Source organism: Cygnus atratus, chromosome 1, assembly GCF_013377495.2.
Source record: "Cygnus atratus isolate AKBS03 ecotype Queensland, Australia chromosome 1, CAtr_DNAZoo_HiC_assembly, whole genome shotgun sequence".
Taxonomy (NCBI): Eukaryota; Metazoa; Chordata; class Aves; order Anseriformes; family Anatidae; genus Cygnus; species Cygnus atratus.
The window spans coordinates 86,167,100-86,184,923 of NC_066362.1; the positions used below are offsets into that span (position 1 = coordinate 86,167,100).

At 47.9% G+C, this 17,824-nt stretch overlaps 2 protein-coding genes across 13 annotated transcripts in view; one reads left to right on the forward strand and one right to left on the reverse strand.

Annotated features, from left to right (window-relative positions):
* The first annotated feature begins 306 nt into the window (after positions 1–306).
* On the forward strand, positions 307–4,808 carry LOC118244925 (zinc finger protein 239-like). Of its 3 annotated transcripts, none has more exons than XM_050708288.1 (4): positions 307–581; positions 816–1,029; positions 2,291–2,377; positions 2,960–4,780. In XM_050708288.1, the coding sequence occupies exons 2-4, from the start codon at positions 1,011–1,013 to the stop codon at positions 3,877–3,879; spliced, it is 1,026 nt and encodes a 341-aa protein (XP_050564245.1). In that variant the 5' UTR covers positions 307–581; positions 816–1,010; the 3' UTR covers positions 3,880–4,780. The 3 variants fall into 3 exon arrangements, with proteins under 3 accessions (XP_050564245.1, XP_035396278.1, XP_050564244.1); XM_035540385.2 differs by having other exon boundaries at positions 517–581; positions 753–1,029; XM_050708287.1 differs by having other exon boundaries at positions 523–1,029; positions 2,960–4,808.
* Positions 4,809–13,102: 8,294 nt separating this feature from the next.
* The window catches only part of ILDR2 (immunoglobulin like domain containing receptor 2), a 37,116-nt gene continuing 32,394 nt past the window's right edge, over positions 13,103–17,824 (reverse strand). For 8 of the 10 annotated variants that reach the window (XM_035540383.2, XM_035540384.2, XM_035540381.2 and 5 more), the window contains 2 exons: positions 17,027–17,705; positions 13,186–16,504 (listed from right to left, as the gene is read on the reverse strand). In XM_035540383.2, the coding sequence (XP_035396276.1) occupies positions 16,469–16,504; positions 17,027–17,705 (715 nt within the window). In that variant the 3' untranslated portion in view covers positions 13,186–16,468. Of the gene's footprint in view, positions 16,505–17,026; positions 17,706–17,824 lie in introns of all 10 variants that reach the window. The other 2 variants (XR_007707737.1, XR_007707736.1) reach the window with 2 other exon arrangements.

Genomic DNA, 17,824 nt, shown 5'->3' on the forward strand with positions numbered 1-17,824 from the left:
GGAAATTTGAGTGGCTTTGGGGGTGGTTTAACGCTTTGTTTCTAGGAAAGAGTTTGAGATTCCTTGAAAACCGCTCGCTCCTGTGCTGAGCCAGTCAGTCTTTGTGTACCACCACTAAGCACACGCTGTGCGTTTGGGCGTTTCAGCTCCTAAAAAAACAGTGTGGTTTTCTATAGTATGACACTGGAGCGGTGTGGCAGCGGTCCAGGCCCATGGTAAGGCGGCCGGGAAACCCAAATGTCACCACGGCGTGAAAACAACCGCTCCCAGGCCACCATGGCAAGAAAGAGCGCTTCCCTAACACACACGACGGAAGAACTCGTTCATGAGGGAAGACCCGGCCACCTCCTCCCACAGCCGCCCCCCGTGCGCCCCCCTCGGCCTGAGCTCCTGCCTGGCTTAGGGGGGGCACGGCTGGGAGTCGCCCCCCGCCACCCTATCGTGCCGGCCCCAAAACAGCCCGGCTCGGCCCTGCTCGGCCCTGCACGGCCCGGCCGCTCCGCCCAGGAAGCAGCGCCCTTTGCCCGCGGAGCAGGAAGCGGCTGCCGCCGGCAGCGGGGCCGGCGCCGGGCGCCCTGCAGGTAGGCGCGGCACGGCACGGGTGCGGGGAGGGGGGCTCCCATCGCACCCAGCACTAAACCAGCATGTGCTGGGTAAAAATTGTACAGCTGCACCATTAATTGTTTTTTTCTTGTTTTTTTTTTTTTTTTTTTTTTTTTTTGTGATGAAAACGTCCTCACCTTTGATTTCAGCATTGTGTATCCCCGATACTAGTTAGGGAGGGGAAGCTTTGAACGCCTTCTTCTGAATGGCAGGTCCGTGCCTTTGTGCCTGGGGTGACCATGCGGAGAACGCAGCGGCAGCGCTTCGGGAGCAGGCGGCAGGAGCCCGAGGAGCCCGAGGACCTGGAGGTGTGGAGCTCCACGCTGCGATGGTTCCCGGAGCCTGTACAGCCTGCCACGGCTACAGGAGGGCTGCGGGGCTGAGTGGTCAGAGGAAAAGCTGAACAGATGCCTGCAAGGAGCCAAGGTAAAGAAAATAAGTCGTTGGACCCAGCCACAAAATCTGCTATTGTGATATATGCCGTTACTATACTAAAGTCAAGGACCCCAGAGTGGCGCGGTGTGTTTGCTGGAGGTCCAGATCAGACACTCTTCCCACCTCATTTTAGTAAAGCTATGAATGTTGCATACAGTAACCTCCCAAACCTACATAGGCAGATGTTCTTACTGTCTTGGCTTGCACATTCAAAGAATAACACCCCAGGATGTGCTTCTGCAGGGTCAGAAGGGAACTAGCTCTTCCTTCTACTTGTCCGCTTGCTTAGAGGCTTACCCAAGTGGTTGTGGTTGGACATTTATCAAGATGATAGTCCCTCTGAAATGTGGAGGGATCTGCTTCTCTGAAGCTCCTGCTTGTTGACAGCCTTCACGGAGAAACCCTGCTGTTTGTGGTTAGCTGCCTCAAGGGAGATCTGCATGGACAAGGTTTTGTCTCTTCCTGCTTTAGAGTGAGGGCAAGCCATCTGGTACACACTGCAGCATGTAAATAGCTCGGTTGGCTTGTACCATCAACCTGTTGCAGCAGAGATTCTTGGTAGTGGCAAAGTCCTGAGAGCTGTAAGGCTGCAGATAGCAACCTACCTTGGAGCGGCTTGAAATGATGCATCTGCAGGAGTGGTCCCCTTCAGCATTCAGGGAATATTTAAAGTAGGCACTCAGATTATTCTAACTTCTAAGGTTTCTTTTTTGCACGTCTGTTTTTTTTGTTGTTGTTTTCTTTCTTCGAGGTTCTGTAGTTCAAGAAGTCTCTCTTTTGTTTTCTCCCTTTCTTTCTGTCCAAATGTGTCACCTGGGATCAAAGACTTCAAGACTGGTGTTTTTGTAATCACTGGTATCTGAGGTCCAAAACCATTCCCATCACCTGAGCTGTCACCTTGATTCTGGCATTATCTAATCCCTTATTAACAACTACCTTTCAGTAAATAACTGCTGGTGATGAAGTGGACCACAACCTGGTGCCCATCACTCTATGGTGTTTGCACCAGAGCCCATCTGTCCAGTTAGTCAATTGCATTTGGAGCTTGAACAGTTGTCCAGAGGTGTATTTTTACTTTGGCTCAGCCATAAATAAACAAGAAGGATTGGTAGCTTGAAGCACAGTTCAGGGAATATGTTTCTGAAGTGATGCCTGTTCCCATATTCAGCAGGGGCAGTAGATTTTAAGGTATATTATGTGATGCACTCTTGCTGAATATTCAACTAAGCTTAATTTTGCTTGCTTTTGTAAGGATTCCTGATTGCTGAACCTGACGTAAATGCCCAGATGGACCAAGGAGAAGAACAAGATCATGAGGTGCTGGAAGAGATGCATATGGGTGAGAAATAAATCAGATAAGTTTACAAACAGAGCAAGCAAATTGTTCTTTGAGCTTCCTCAAAGTTATTTAAGCTGCTTCATTTCATCCAGCTCATATTGAGATCTGCTCTTTCCTCCCCAGGGCAGGCAGACCACCTGCTCTTGTCAGTGTGCTGTTAAAAGATGTATGAGAAGATGTAGTATTAAGACAAAATATGAAGGTTTCCTGGGGGCAAGGAAAGACCCATCCCTGGAGGTGTTCAAAGTCAAGCAGGATGGGGCCTTGGCCAGTGTGATCTAGTGGGTGGCATCCCTGCCTACGGCAGGGGGGTTGGAGTTAGATGATTTTTAAGGCCCCTTCCAACCCAAGCTATTCCATGATTCTATCAAAGATCTATAGCATCCTGCTGTTTGTGGCACACATGCTCCGGGTCGCATGGTGAGGCTACGCTCCTATGGATAGTTTTCCCTTTGCTCCCAGTCCTTCCCTTTACTGCTTCTCCTACACAGTGCAGGCCAGGCTCCCTGGGAGAAGAGCTTGCCCATTCTCTGCCACGCCATCTCCAAGCAATAATCACAATTATTTGTGCATTTTTTCCAGGTGGTGAGGTAGGTCACCTTCGGGACCACTTCACAAGCGCAGATCAGCAGGACATGTTGGCGGTGGTGGCCAGAGGAGGAGAGCAACAGTTGGGTGATGGCCACGGAAGTCAGCACGTCTCCTCAGAGGCACAGCGAGGTGACTATAGGGCGGCAGAGGAGGCTAAGTTGCCTTGCTCTGCCATCAGCCTGGTGAAAAGACAGGAGGGAGGGGTGGCAGCAGCCTCACGGCGGGCCCATCGCGCAGAGCGGCCCACCATCTGCTCCGAGTGTGGCAAGGGCTTCAGCCGCAGCATCCACCTCATCCAGCACCAGCGAATGCACACCGGGGAGCGCCCGTTCCTGTGTGGAGAGTGCGGCAAGGGCTTCAGCCAGAGCTCCCATCTCATCCAGCACCGGCGGGTCCACACGGGCCAGAAGCCTTACACCTGCACGGAGTGTGGAAAGAGCTTCAGCCAGAGCTCCAACCTCCTGAAGCACCAGCGCATCCACACCGGGCTCAAACCCTACGTTTGCAGCGAGTGCGGGAAGATCTTCAGCGACAGCTCCACCTGCATCAAGCACCAGCGCATGCACACAGGTGAGCGGCCCTACAAGTGCCCAGCCTGCGGGAAATGCTTCAGCCAACAATCCCACCTCCTCCAGCACCAGCGAGCCCATGACGGCATCCGGCCTTACTCCTGCGGGCAGTGTGGCAAACGTTTTGGGCAGAGCTCTGACCTCATTAATCACGCTCGGACCCACACAGGTGAGAAGCCTTACAAATGCAGCCAGTGTGGCCGGGGCTTCAGCGGCAACTCCAACCTCATCAAGCATACCCGCATCCACACGGGCGAGCAGCCGTACCGCTGCACCCAGTGCGGGGAATGCTTTCGTTTCCAGCCCCAACTGGTGCGCCACCAGAAACACCACACGGAGTAGTTGGCCCTGGGGACCACGGGCAGCAGCTACCTGGTGCTGCGAAGACACCTGGACACCTCATGTGGGGCATGAATTTGGGGGGAGGGAGCCCTCAGAGCCTGTCCCCTTTTCTTCTGGGTAGGCCTGTTTGTGAGCACTGCCCAGGTGCACAAGAAAAGAGGGAAGCCACTGCCAAATGAACTAGTGCACGTTCACTGCAGTGAGGTGGCTGTTCCCAGCCCCTCCTTCAGGGACGAGGAAAAAAAAAAAGGTGCTTACGGTATGGTACGTTCAAGGCCAAGAGGGGAGAACATAGAACCGTTCCAAGGATCAGTGCCTTCTGCTTTTTTTTCTATGGGGTGTGATTTTTGCCCTGGTAAAAACCAGCTGAAATCTGTTTTCTCTACAAGCTGCCTGGATTTTGCCCTAGGGGTAAGGCCACAGCCTTACACGATCGCTCCCCTTAGAATCCACATCTCCCACTTGGCAGTTTTCATGGTTTTAGGTGGTGTTAGCAGCTATTTATTTTAAACCCCCACAATATGTTGTAGGCCCAGCCAATACTCTGTGGAGGCCCTGTCTATGGGATTGTGTTTTTGCTGGGTTGTATGGTTAAACTGACAGTCCCACAAATCGTGCTGCTGTTTGACAGCTTAATCCTCAGCAGCAATTAAGTAAATTAACATCCTAATCGGTATTTCTCCCAGGTTCTTGTTTAGGCGCTTTTGTGGGTGGCACTTTATGAATGTTTTTATAAGGCTTTTAAAAGTATTTAGGATGACTTTTTAAATTGTGATCTTCTAATTGTCAGTTGATGAAAAGGAAGAGAATGATGTTAATGATGTTTGAAAAATAAGCTATGTCAAACTTTGACTTTATATTAAATGTTAAACATTTTTTCTTGCATAAAACTTTTTAACTCAAACACTGGTTTTGAGTTGTTAATGATTACAAGGAGGTGATTATGACAATGATTTCTAGCATTTCTGTGCATTTCTGCAAGCGGTTTTGATGTCGTCTTTAGTATTGACTTTCTAAGGAATATGGGGGAGGCAAAATTCTGAGAAAGCAGAATGAGCTGACCTCTAAAGAGATGATCTTCACTTTGAGGAGGAAAATACTACTACTGGGAATCTGTCCTTAAAAGGAATTCTAGCTCAGACGACCACTTGGTACGGGGGAGGAGAGAACTGGCAGTAATAACAAAGATGTTAATATCTCTAGCACGGAAGAACTCCTTGTAATGAACGTGGCAGTGTATACTGAAATGCCTGTTCCACCCACGGAGCCAAACAGGGGAAGAAATCACCGTGTGCTTCAGGCAAGAAAATGAAGTGATTGAATCTGTTGTGCTATAGAATTTTTATTTTCAGCATTGCTTATGGGCCTAATGCTAACAGTGAGCTTTCAGATGGAGATGAGCTCCCAAATAGCAGTTATCACTAAGGGCCAGGAGAAGGCCCATCTCAAAGAGCACAGGATCCTGGGGAAAACAACAAGCTGTGAGCAAAAGCAATGTGACTGGAATTACTGGCTGAGTACTGCAGGCACATCTATACCTCCCTTAACCTCCAGCTGGTGTCGTGGAGGGCTCAGCTTCATGCTCCACTGGCAGTAGAGATGGTTTAAGTCATTTGGTTTCATTCTACTCCCACCTTCTCCCCCAGAGCCTGAATTAATGTAACTGTGTGGACTAACTGTTCACATGGCAGTGCCCTAAATCAAATCCATGAAATGATCCACATTTTTAAAATGAAAGACTTCAGAGAGTTCATTTTAAACTGCACGAGTTCAGTCTAGACCACAGCCTCACAAGCAGTAGGGTGCATACCACTGAGGGGTTTGGTGACAGAGAAAAATGGATGAGCCAACAAGCAAATAAATAACATAGCCAGTACTGTTGTTAGTTCCCAAACAAGACATCATTTAAGATGTTTCCTTGTTACAGGTTTGGGTTTGTCTGTTTTTTTCATCAATGTTTCTAGGGAAGATTAGACCTTAGACCTGGAAAGGCCTGACACATTGCCTTTATTGTTTCTGCATTCCCCCAGCCACAGTGGGAGGACATGTACCCCCAGTGCCACAGCATGATGGAAACTACAATTCATTTCTGGTGCCCTTAGTGCATGTCCTGTTATCCAAAAGGTTATTGATTCTAAGTGGCAGTTGCTTTTCTCCCCCATAAACTGGCTGAAAACCTCTCTCGCCTCTGAGTTGAGATGTCAGCATATTAAGAAACAACAGCTGAGGACATTTTCTCTCCTGCACCTTTCATATATATACTCTTAGTCATGCATTCAGCAGGTACAGCAGGCAGGAAGGGCAGTAGGCCATTGTGGGGCCAACCTCCTTCCAGGAAAGGCAACTAAAATGCTGTGAGGAATTGCCTGTAACTGCTGCATGATTTCGGAGAGCTGGTTCTCACATTACCTAAGTGCCAGGTTGCCATCTAGCTAGACAGGGCACTGCCCACATGTTGCTCTTGGTAGATCTGTTCCCTGCTCTCCAAGACGTGTCACTCCTGCAGGATATCCTAGCGGACAGCCCTGATCAGCTGGTGGTCCTTTGGGAGCAATTAAGAGCTACTGCTTGTGGACTGTTGCAATTTCACTCTGCAATACAGTACAGAAGTGCACAAATCTGTTATGCAGAGCAGATGATCAGGGACTGGGCACCTGTGTTCACTCCCTGGGACTATATTATACACCGGTACAGACATAACCCGAGTAATCAGCTAAGATTATCGACGTTCATGAAGCATTTCTCAGTTCCTTGCATTGCCACTTGATGTGTTGAAGTACACCAGCACACACATCCGATTTTACTCCTGTGCTTGCTTTTAGTGCTTATCTGAAGTCAGCTGCTTTCCTGTCCTCCTCCAGGCTCTCACTACCAGCTGCTTCACAAACAGTGTCCTCCCTCAGTAGCTTAAACAGTTTATCTAATATTTTGACCATGGTTTGCTATTAATTGGAACAAAATTAATCATGAAATCAGAGTAATTGAGATGCTCAAACAGGAACCAGTTAAGCTTAGCTGCAAAGGCTGTGGGTGTTTTTTTATTTAATTAATTATTATTATTGATTTGCCTACAAGTGAAGTGGAGCGTTTCACAGAAGGGCCCAGATCTCAGGTCTGCCAGGCAATACTACCTGCACTTTTCCTTTCAAAGATCTTTGCAGTAATATAAAATTATGCTAATGCTTTTCAAATTTGTTTTGAAAATTGTGCTGCACATGCCCACATGTTGAAACTTTTAGACTTCTAACTTGTTTGAAGGCCTCTAATACCCCATGCTGTTGGGAGCGCTGTAACTCCACTCCTTGTTATGATGAGGGAAGTTGAGACACTTTTGTTTCAGCTACAATATGGTATCTTATCTTGATTAAGAAGTGTTTCATATCAGGAGAGCAGGCCGTTCATGGAGACCTCTTGATTACAGAGCTCTGCTGCAATAACTTTCCTTTTACAGCTATTTACAAGAACCAGCCTGAGTTGCATGCTATGGAAACTGGGGAGTGACATTTCCTATTCAGGCACCATATTGGGCTGAACAGAAGGCAGCCTCTGATCTCTCTGCTTAGAAACTAAACACAAAAATGACTATATATAAAAACATGTTTCTAGAGAAAAAAACAACAACATATTTCGCTCCTCCAGCGCTACTTAAAGTGTACCTTAGTCTCCAAGTCTGCTACCCACACATGTTCTGTCACACCGGTCATAGGTGAAAGCATATTTGTACACGGGACAAATCGCTCTCCTCTTGGTCTTGGCAGCTCAGTTGTTCAGCAGAGATGCAGGTCCCGCATTGCATCATTTGGCGCTGCACAATGCAGTCTCTGTAAATAGTCTGCACCGAGATGCTTGCAGGTTGCTTTTGCTAATTTGAGTTGTTTCACTTCCTCACAAATCCTGGGCACTTGACTCTGCTGATGGTTTCAGCACTAGGTGGCAGAACTCCAAGTCCTAAAGAAAACTGTTCCAGGTAGCAGGCCCATACATCCCTTCAGCACACGCTTAGTCACAGTAACCAGGTACACATAATGACTTTTAAAGTCATGCATTTTAGGTAGGTATTTCTCAAACTTAACTGTACAGGCCTATCCTTCAAAGTCTAAAATTGCCAAAAACTTCAAAGAGAAACCAGGAAGAGCTTACATAGCTAAGCTCATCCTCCTTGCAGAATGTTACTGGTCTGAAGACGAGAGGCAGGTGCTCCTTGTCAAGGTGCTGGCAGGGGGCTGCTCCCTAAGGGGAGTCTATGGCAAGTAGCAGCAAGCCAGGTGGGGCCATGCCAGTCCCATAGCACCAGAAGCCTCTGGGCAATGCTTGTTGGCTGATTTGCTTTAGCCATGCCTTACATCCTCCAGTCAGGAGGGATGCTGTTTGCAAGGACCACCAGTCTCTTTTCTGTGGTTGTACATCGATTTAGTGATGACAAATAGGTGCAGCTGTCCATAGGTAGGGCACGACAGTATATCTGTAAGAGGTAAAGTCTTTAGCATTTTAAATTTTACCTGATCTCCACCTTCCTGGAGGTTAAAGTCCTTGCCAAAACTTGTAAGTCCAAGGTGAGCAGGACTGAGGCCTGTAGAAACAGGTTCTGCCTTTACCAGGATATGGGGTACTTCAAGGGACTCATACTTGCCCATGGAGAAGCCCAGCAGGGGGTTGGAACTGGATGGCCTTTAAGGTCCCTTCCAACCCAAGCCATTCTATAGTTCTGTGATTCTAAATAAATTAACCATTTAGCAGGCTCTCGAGTATAAAATGCATCCAGTTGGAGCTCAGACTCTCGCTACCCTGGAGTACCTATTGAGAGGTAAATATGCTGACAAATCTGTTGCTCACAGAGAAGATGTTATAAAAGGGAAACAAAAAAATCACCAACAGCTGCTCTGGAGAGGGGCTGGTGGAAGCAAACTTGGGAGGTAACCAGGAAGGATTTCTACCACGCACTGAGGGCTGACTGAAAGCACAACGCCTCTTGTAATAAGTGGTCCTTTGCCATGTGAGGCTTTTTTTTTTTCATGCTCATTTCCCTAATTTAGAAATGGGCCTGAAACACCAACCCGCACCTAGAGCAGAGCGCACAGGCCCAGCTGGATCTGAACACAGAGCAGCCTCATATGTACAGGGGGTGGCTGGAAGACACCAGCACAGCTGTCAGAGCCTCTGAGCCCTTGGCCTGGATCATGGACACGGCCACTACCACATGGCCTCTGGGTGCCTGTTCCCATCGTCAGCAGTGGAGCAGCAGGGTCCAGGCCTGAGCCACCCCACAGTGTGTGAGGGGGCGTCCAAAAGCAAAGTGGGTGACCAGGCCGGCAGGCAGCTGCGGGTCAAGTGTGGACAGAATCAAGTCCCCCTAAGTCCTCTCCCCAGCACAGAGGGGTCAGGGGCAGCATTGGGCAGGGGTGTGTCCCCTCAGCACTGTGCTCCAAGCTGAGGGGCCTGGTGGGTCTCCAAGGATGGAGCTCGCTTACAGGTGTCTGTAAGCCGGGGGACATGGCTGTTGGCTTGGTAGGGTATGAATGTGAGGATTGAGCCTGTGTCTGGATCCACATTTGCCAAGGAAAGAAGCCATGGCATGGGCTCAGCGCATAGTGGGACCGCTGGCGACGCAGCCCAGAACTTGTGAGTGGCAGCAGGAGTGGGACAGGGCTCGCCAGGGCCTGACCAGCACTGCCCTAGGGAGCAGGCGGCTCTGCATTGCTTCCCACTTCACAGGAGGCAACTGAAGAGCGGGGAGATGACGGTCCTTGCACCGTCGGTGCTGCACGCTCTTCTTTCTCCTGCACCTGTCTGCTGGCACTGCCTGGCAGATAGCGATCTGAACACATAAATGCTGTTCAGATTACACCCACAAACTGTGAGAATCCACATCCGTTATTTACAACAGGGAGACAGGGGTTGAATGAAGGTACTTGCTTATGAGAGAGAACCATCAATCCACAGTATTGCAGACATAAGGACAAAAAGGTCAAACTGCCAAAATGAGAACGTGTCTGTAGAAAAAAAAGGTAGTTTCTCAATAAAATCTGCAGGGAAGAAGCTTTTAGGTCTGCAAAACCAGGGAAAAATCCAGTGAAGCCCCATAGGGTACTTCAAGGCATTTCATGTATGAAGGGAGGGTGGGCAGAACGTGCTCCTTTATGTTACGCCATGAGCTAGGATATTTATGAAGGGCTCTGATGCTCCACTGGAAAATTTTTATTTTATCATCCATTAATCAAAAAAGGTTGAAAACCACTCATGTCAACTGCTCATTTCTTAGCAAAAAGTGGGCAAATTGTTTTGCCTGCAGGATAATAAAAAGGCAGATTAGTGGTAGCTTTTCCTGCTTTTATTCGCCATGGTGACAACTCAAAAGCAACAACTGTGAAACTGCAAGCATGGTAAATGTATAATGCTTGGTAATTGGGGATGAGGATGTGTCCCAAAAAGCTATAAAAGTGTTGTATTTTCATTGTACAGAGCATTGTTAGGTCTTTCTTATCACCATCCCCCATTTTGAAGATTAATTACAGGAGAGAAAGGAAATCTAAGGAAAATAGCAAAAGCTGAGTACAGCAAAGAAAGCCACTCACTCACTGCATAATGGGGGAAAAATAGTTGTTGCAGATAAGCAACCACAATAAAAAAGAGAAAACAAAACAAACACAGCTCTTTGATAAACAGCAAGAAGACTATATCCCAGGCTGGGGATTTCAACAGGGTCTGTGAAAAGCCCGTGGCAGCGGGGCACCTGGCTCCCACCCAGCACTCCACACTGCATGGTTTGTACAGCGGAGCCACGGCCGCCTGTTGGGATGCGTGATGGGGGCAGCGCTGGTGCTCCATGGGTGTGACGGGGACTGGGTGCACAAGAGCCTCCTGTGACCTGCACACTCATTTGGTGCTTCGGGCACAGAGGGCACGTGGTTCTCAGGGCACAAGTAAAGGCTTTGCAGGGGAAAAAAAATAAAAAGTTTTTTCTCTCAGAGTGAGCAGGTGTGGCAGAGATCCACCAAGAGGCGCTGGAGATGAAAACCTTGCCGTTTTCTTGACCTGAGTTTTGTTTTTTAAATGAGCCTGTCAACTTTTAATTCATGCTTTTAAACTCAAATGTAACTAATAGCATCTTGGAATCCCATTTGCTTTCTATGAGTCATGAAACGCTGCTTCCCTCTGCCACTGCTCTCACCAAGGACAATGAAATCTGAAGGGATTTGCTTCTGTTGTTTGCACTCCAGAGCTTACTGCAGCTGCCCTGGGGTTGAAAACAATATTTACTTGTTTTGAAATTGTGTTCAGCTAGAATTTTTAAAATATTTCCAGTAACATCCTTGCTTGGGCTTAGAAAATATATAGCAGGTTTGGGGTTTCCTTTTGTGTTTTCTGTACTTTTTGCCTTTATAGTGTTTTGTTTTTATTTTTTTGGTGGTGTTTGTTGTTGTGGGTTTTTGTCTTGTTTTTGTTTTGTTTTGTTTTCAAAGTACCACTTGGTCCACATCTAAACTGACTGGAACCTTTAGGTGTGAAGCTGAAGGTTATCTGAAAATAGTCAAGGCAAGCAGAGTGGTCAGAGAGGGATTACAAGCATGACACAAAATGACAGGCAGAAAGGGAGGGGAGGCAAAGGTCCCTCCTGGAAAAGGTCCCTGCAGAGGCTGGGGTGAATGTCCAAAAGCAATTATGAAGATCACAAGAGAACTTGAATGGGAGTCATGGCAGATTCCTTCCTTTAGAAGCAGATAACTTTATTCTTAAGATTGTTCTGTGTCTGATGCTGGTAATTCAGCTGGCATTTTTGAGGTGGTATCAAAACTGATAGCCAACACATCTCATTATGTACAGGGATGTCTTTCCTGATCTCCCAGGCAATGGGAAAGTGGCTTCATGAGCCCCAAGTGAAGATGAGGATGAATTCAGTGGCACAGCTGTGGCAGAAAGCGCCTATGCCGGTGCTGTACCGCAGGTTTCAGGAGCCGGGGTCAGTTCTGCAGCACCTGGCTTATGCCGAAGGCCTCTTTGCTCCTAGACCCAGTCAAGGAATGAGCTATATCCACTTCAGCTTTCATTTCCACGTGTCCCAAACCTGTATTTAGTGACACAGAGCAGATCCTCCCCCACAACTTCATGTCAAAGGCCCCTAGAGAAAAAAGAAGGTAGACCTACACATTTCCTCAGTGGAACAGTCTCCATGACGTTGTGTTTATTTTCAGAATAGCCCAGGCATGATAAACACTGTGTCCATGTGCCTATAAAAGTTTGTGGCTATGTTCAGCTTGCGAAATGTTTTGTGATTGCTCCTTCTTAGGGATCCCTATCTGTACATCCCAGGGGCTGCCCTGCATCTCTTCAGAGAAGCAGCTTTGGAGGGGACCTTGGGCTAAATGAGACATACAGACCCCTCCGAGTACGTGCAGAGGGAGCAGTCACTGTGCTCAAGGCAACCTGCAACCGTAGGAGTAGGCTGGCAACTTGGCCGAGAAAAGCTCTTCTGAGCAATGCCAGAAGGAGGCTGGTCACATGCCAGTGGTGCCATCCATGTGTGGTTAACTCTCCTAAAACTCCTCGAAAAAAAAATATCTGAGAATGAGAATTTTCCATTTTTAGAAGGCCAGTTTCATCTTAAGGTGCCTGATCCAGATACTTTCTTTGCTGCTCCCTCCCACAAATTTCTCTGGCCAGTTTTAGGTGACTCTTTGAAGAAGATCCATATGTTAAAGTCTTCATTGGCTGCAAAACCATTCGTCTCATTTCTGTTGCAGGAGAACTGGTATTACCCACCTAGAGTGGGCTTGTCAGAAAAAAAGGCCAGGGAAGGAGGGTAACTGCTGGTCCTTGGCAGTGGTACCCAGAGTCACCAGCCAGAGCCAAAGCCACGATGCAGTGAGCTGCTGAGGGGCCCTCGCATCGAAGCAGGAGCAGAAACCTTCCAGGGAAACAGCACACACTTCACAAAAGGTGAGCTGGGCCTGGGTCACGTTGCCGATGTCTGTCTCTGACTTAATAACTCGGGCTATGATGTTTACAGTTTCAGTTCTTTCCCCTATATTATATGCTAACAAAAAGAATAATGCTGGCTGGCTGGCTGAGCTGATGTATGTTGGAGTTCCTCCAAGTTTCTAAGTATTCAAGGTGCTAGTTTTGTTAATTTTCCATTTCAGTGGAGGCGGAGTGGTCTGAGGATATTTGCACTAAACCCACCACACGGAAGTTTTACAATGTACCTTAAAGGAATAATGGGATTATTGAGAAGTCATCACCGTTGACATTTATTTTCCCATTCCATCAAATTTTTTTCAGTAGCCCAGATAACATTTTCGACAGCACATCCAGATTTACTGCTGATGCTTGATCCTGCTGTTGCTCGGAGGGCTCATAATTTTTTTACAGGATTCACTCATCATCTTAGTTGTCTTCTTAGCTAGTCACTGTTGTGATGCTTCATTTTAAGGCCACAAAACCATCTGCATCCTTGACATGACTCAGACACCCATATCCTGTATGAAAAGGATTTTAATTTTATGCCAGCAATAAAAATTGATCACTGGAAAATTTATAATTTGAGACCCCGGTACACCCACGTCAGATTAAGTGCAGTAATCAGGCTCATTATTTTCCAATGCCTGCATTCTGCAGGTGCTCTGAACGATGGTGCAGGCACAAAGCTACCGTTACCTCCTCTCTGAAACAAGTGACTCCTCACGGCCCCTCCATCAGCCTCTGGCTCGCTGTTCCTCTCCGTTGCCTACCCAAGAGTCACAAGTCATTAGGGCTATGTAGCTATGGAGATGAAAGCCCTGCTCTACGTCACCCCTTGCTTTCTGATATGGTCCATTTGGTGCCAATGCAGACACACTTCCTGTGGGAAAAATAAAGATGGCTTCAGGACAGACACCATCAGTAACTGAGAATTCCTTCAGATTTGTGTAGGGAGATATGAATTGGTTGCTAACGTATTTGGAAAATGTAAAATTTTAGAGCAAAGGCACAGCCAAATGATGGGTGCTGCCCAGATCTGAATTTAGGGAATTAAGACCTGCTCTTTTTTTTTTTTTTTTTTGAGGCTGAATTTTTTATCATCTGGTAAAACTTGTAGAATCACTAATCATAAAATCTTCAATACTACTCCAGGTACTTGGGTTCAAAAGAAATGTTGGACAGTTCTTACGAACAGTTGTTTCTACGGTTAAAATTGTTCTCTTAAGAGAATTAGCTTACAACTACTTTTCTACATGCTAGGTAAATAAAATGGCAACTTCCTAAACACAGTGTGCAAATACACTAAAGTACCAGGCATCAAGCAAACAAAAGTGATTCAGATAAATGAGGGGATGGATTGCATTTTTAATATACACAACTCATTCCTGAGGGCTTGATCAAATCAACTACAGTGACTGAGATAAGGGACAGACACAAATGAAATGAGATTTTGAAAGCTCTGGCTTTCAGAATGATTTAAAAGATACAAGTAGTCAGAGAATGTTAAATTGCTGTTTTGCCCCCTTTCTGACACAATTATTGTTGCAGACACACATTCAAATCTCCATGTAAAATGCTTCCTGGGTCTGCTGGATGTCTGATGAAAAGACAGCAGGATAAACTCCCCTAAAATCCTAACATAGGGGTTCCCAAGGTTTTTCGTTCCAACAAAACATTAAGTTTTGCTGGCTGTATCAGCATATGTCAGAGGTGAAATATTTAATTTTAAATGGCATGTAATGTAGCTCTGTATGCTTCTCGAGGCATTGGAGACCTCAGATAGAAACCACCTGCCAGCCTTTTGTTAACCATCCTGTGGTTTTCCTAGGAACGTACATTAAAGATGAGAAAAGATCAAAATACTTACAGTTTAGTCTCTCCAGCCATAATGCAAAGCAGAGACAGGTATAGTATGCCCCTACAGGCTAATCCTTCTTTGGCCTGGAAGACCCAGGACTAGAATTTACAAATCTGCACTCACCACTAGAGAAGCCTGGAGAAGAAAGACATCCTTGTATCATTCACCTAGTGTGAAAAACTGGAATGTCATGGCAGCTGTGGAGATCATTCATCCTCTCCTCTGACCATTCCTGGTGAACTCATATGGCGAAGGAGTAGTACAGAAAGCAATCTGCAATTTTTATGGAGAACTGCAGTGATGTTCATTAATCCAGTGTTCAAAAATGTATTGCTAGAGTGAGCACCTAACAAATTTGAGGCCAGGTAGCTACCAAATTTCCAGAGTTAAAAGAGAGATGGAATTTCAGAGGCTGACAATGTCCATAACACAATATGGCACTAATTCGTTTCTAGGCCTGACAGCGGTCAAGATACTGGACCTTAGAATATTCCCACCATTTTCCCTCACATTATGATTTTAGCAGCTAAAAATTAAAAAAATGACTGCATTATACCCTATGAAATCCAGATTGTAAGGCTTCCAGATGGTGTGGAGCACTCACTTCCAAATTCAGCTGTTCCTGAGACAACAGCCACTAACATCATGTCACAACTGTAGTGACTGAAACGACTGTAATTGAAAAAGGTGACTTTCAAAGCTTGTGTTCATCCACAGCGTTAATTCTTTCTCCGTTGTTCTTACTGCTCTGTTCAGTGCCTGAGAACAATGACCAGAAAGGACTGATACCAATAGCATAGAATGAAGAGCTGCAGCCTTCTCACTGCAATCTTTTCCCTTTTGCTTCTTCAAAACAAAAAGGCCGCTATGCAGAGAGGTCTGGAAGCAGAACGCCAGCAAAGCTAGAGCACTGCTTCTGATATGGTGGTGTAGATGTTCTAGCTTGAAGCTCTACAGGGCCATAGCTCAGCTGCAAGGAAATGCAACTTTATCAAAACAAATCACAGTTGGGGATGGGGGAGAAAAACACATCATGTTCTCATCACAAGAAAAGCTACTTTGATCCACTTTCAAAACAATACATCAATCTCACTTGCAACTCTCATCACAAAATGAACATAACTAAATATATTGAACGAACCAGCCCATACTTGTCTCTCTCTCTCTCTCTCTCTCTCTCTCTCTCTGTTCAGCCCTTGCCAAAGAAACACCTCATCAGTCCCTGCTCTATGGTGTCTGAAACGATGTAGATTTTCTTTCATAATTTAGGGCCTGATCAACTGGAGGCGGTCTGCAGCTGTAAGAACGAGGCCTCCTCCCAGCATGGGGATGATGCTGAATAGGCTCCAAGTACAAGCATGGGATGATATTGATCCAGAGAAGAGAGGAGACAGAGAGAGCAAGAGGTATGTATGCACACAGGCCTCTCCCTGCACGTGAGACAGGGCAAGAGGCACAAAGGCAGCCTCGCTCGTAGTTCAGGGCAGCAGGGGCAGTAGGGACGTGGCTGCCTTCCAGCGCAGAATGGAGGGTGCCAGAGGGAGCCCTGGCCTCATTTTCTTTGCAGACTCCCAGAGCCTCTGAGATCAGGCACTGTTCGTGGGAGTCTGTCTCTTAGGAAAGCCTCTGCTCCCCTGATGAAATAAATGATTCAAACTAAGTCCCAGGCTGGTGGCTGCAAAGGTTCACGGGGGCCTGTTTTGCTTGTTGCTCTGTATCTTTTCCACCACAGTCACCTCGTGGTATCCAGCCCATCAACATGACATGTCCACAACTTCACACCACGAGGGACATCCTCGTTGGGAAATCATTCTGAGAGGAAAGAGAGGAGACAAGTGTCAATAGGAAACCACCCACAGAATGGACAAAGAGACAGATGTTGCTTTGACAGAGACACAACCGGAGAGTGACATTTTCAGGCTCACGCCCCTGTTCTTTCTTGCACAGGCCACTTTGCTCAGGGCCAAGACCCGAGCTCTTGGCTTCCCCTCCCCAGCAGCCACAGTCTCATCAGCCCTCACTAGCCCGGACTGGGGCAGGATGTTTCGCACTTGCTGGTATCCTGGGTGACAGATGCCTTTGGCGTGCATGGCACATGTGCACACGGCCGTGGGCACACACCCACAGGCATCTGTCACCTCACCCCTTTCACAATGATCCCGCTGAGGTCTCTCGCAGGGTTTCTCGTGCTATCTGGGGTTCCCCACACTCCGACTCCATCCATGCTATGCCATCTCCTGGAGAGCCCCCTGCTCCTAAACTCTGCTTTGTGACCCCCGCCTGGCAGCTCACGCCTCAGCGTATTTGGATCAGGATCACCAGACATGGCCTCACTGTTTTCTTGGGCTCCTTTTTCCTCTTCTTGTCAGAGGCGTTGAGGTAGGCCTGCTCCCTGGCCCGGTACGAAGGGCCTCGGCTCAGCTCCCTCTCGCTGTAGGGAGGCAGGGTGTCCTCCCCATCCTCCTGGTCAGACGACGGCGGCTGCTGCGACTGTTGCTGCGACGGCTCGGGCTTGTAGGTAGAGGGTGGTGACCAGGCATAATACGTTCCCCCTCCTCTCTGGCTGGGCTGCGAGCTCAGCTTTGAGGGGGTTTCACAACGGTCACCGCTTTCATCGTAGCTCCGGGATTTCCTCTCCAGGACGCTGCTGAGGTAGGAGTGATCGTATTTCTGGCTCCCTCCAGGCGTCCGGCTCACCAGCCGGGGCAGGTGCTTCTCCTCGTGGGCCCGTCTCCGGGGCGGGCTGTACGACCAGCCCCGATCCGAGTCCGTCAGCGGCTCTCGGTTCCCCCTGCTGCGCTTGGTGTAGTACTCCTCCAGGGAGCTGTCCTGGTGGTGCAGCCCTCCGCCACGCGACTCCGAGCGCTCGAAACGCCGAGTCTCCTGGCTGTCCGCCCGCCGGGCCCGCTGGCTGTAGGACTCCGCGAAGGCTGCCAGCTCGTCCATGGAGACGGCCGGCACTCCCACAGAGAAGCTCTTACGGGACAACATCTCGGACTTGGATCTCTGCTGGCTGGAGGAGGGAAAAGGTAGGGTTAGAGACCAGGATTCAGCTGCACTCATCCCCTCAGCAGCCTTCAGAGACCATGGAGGGAAAGAGGCGCTCCTGGGGCATGAATCATCTGACCTGTT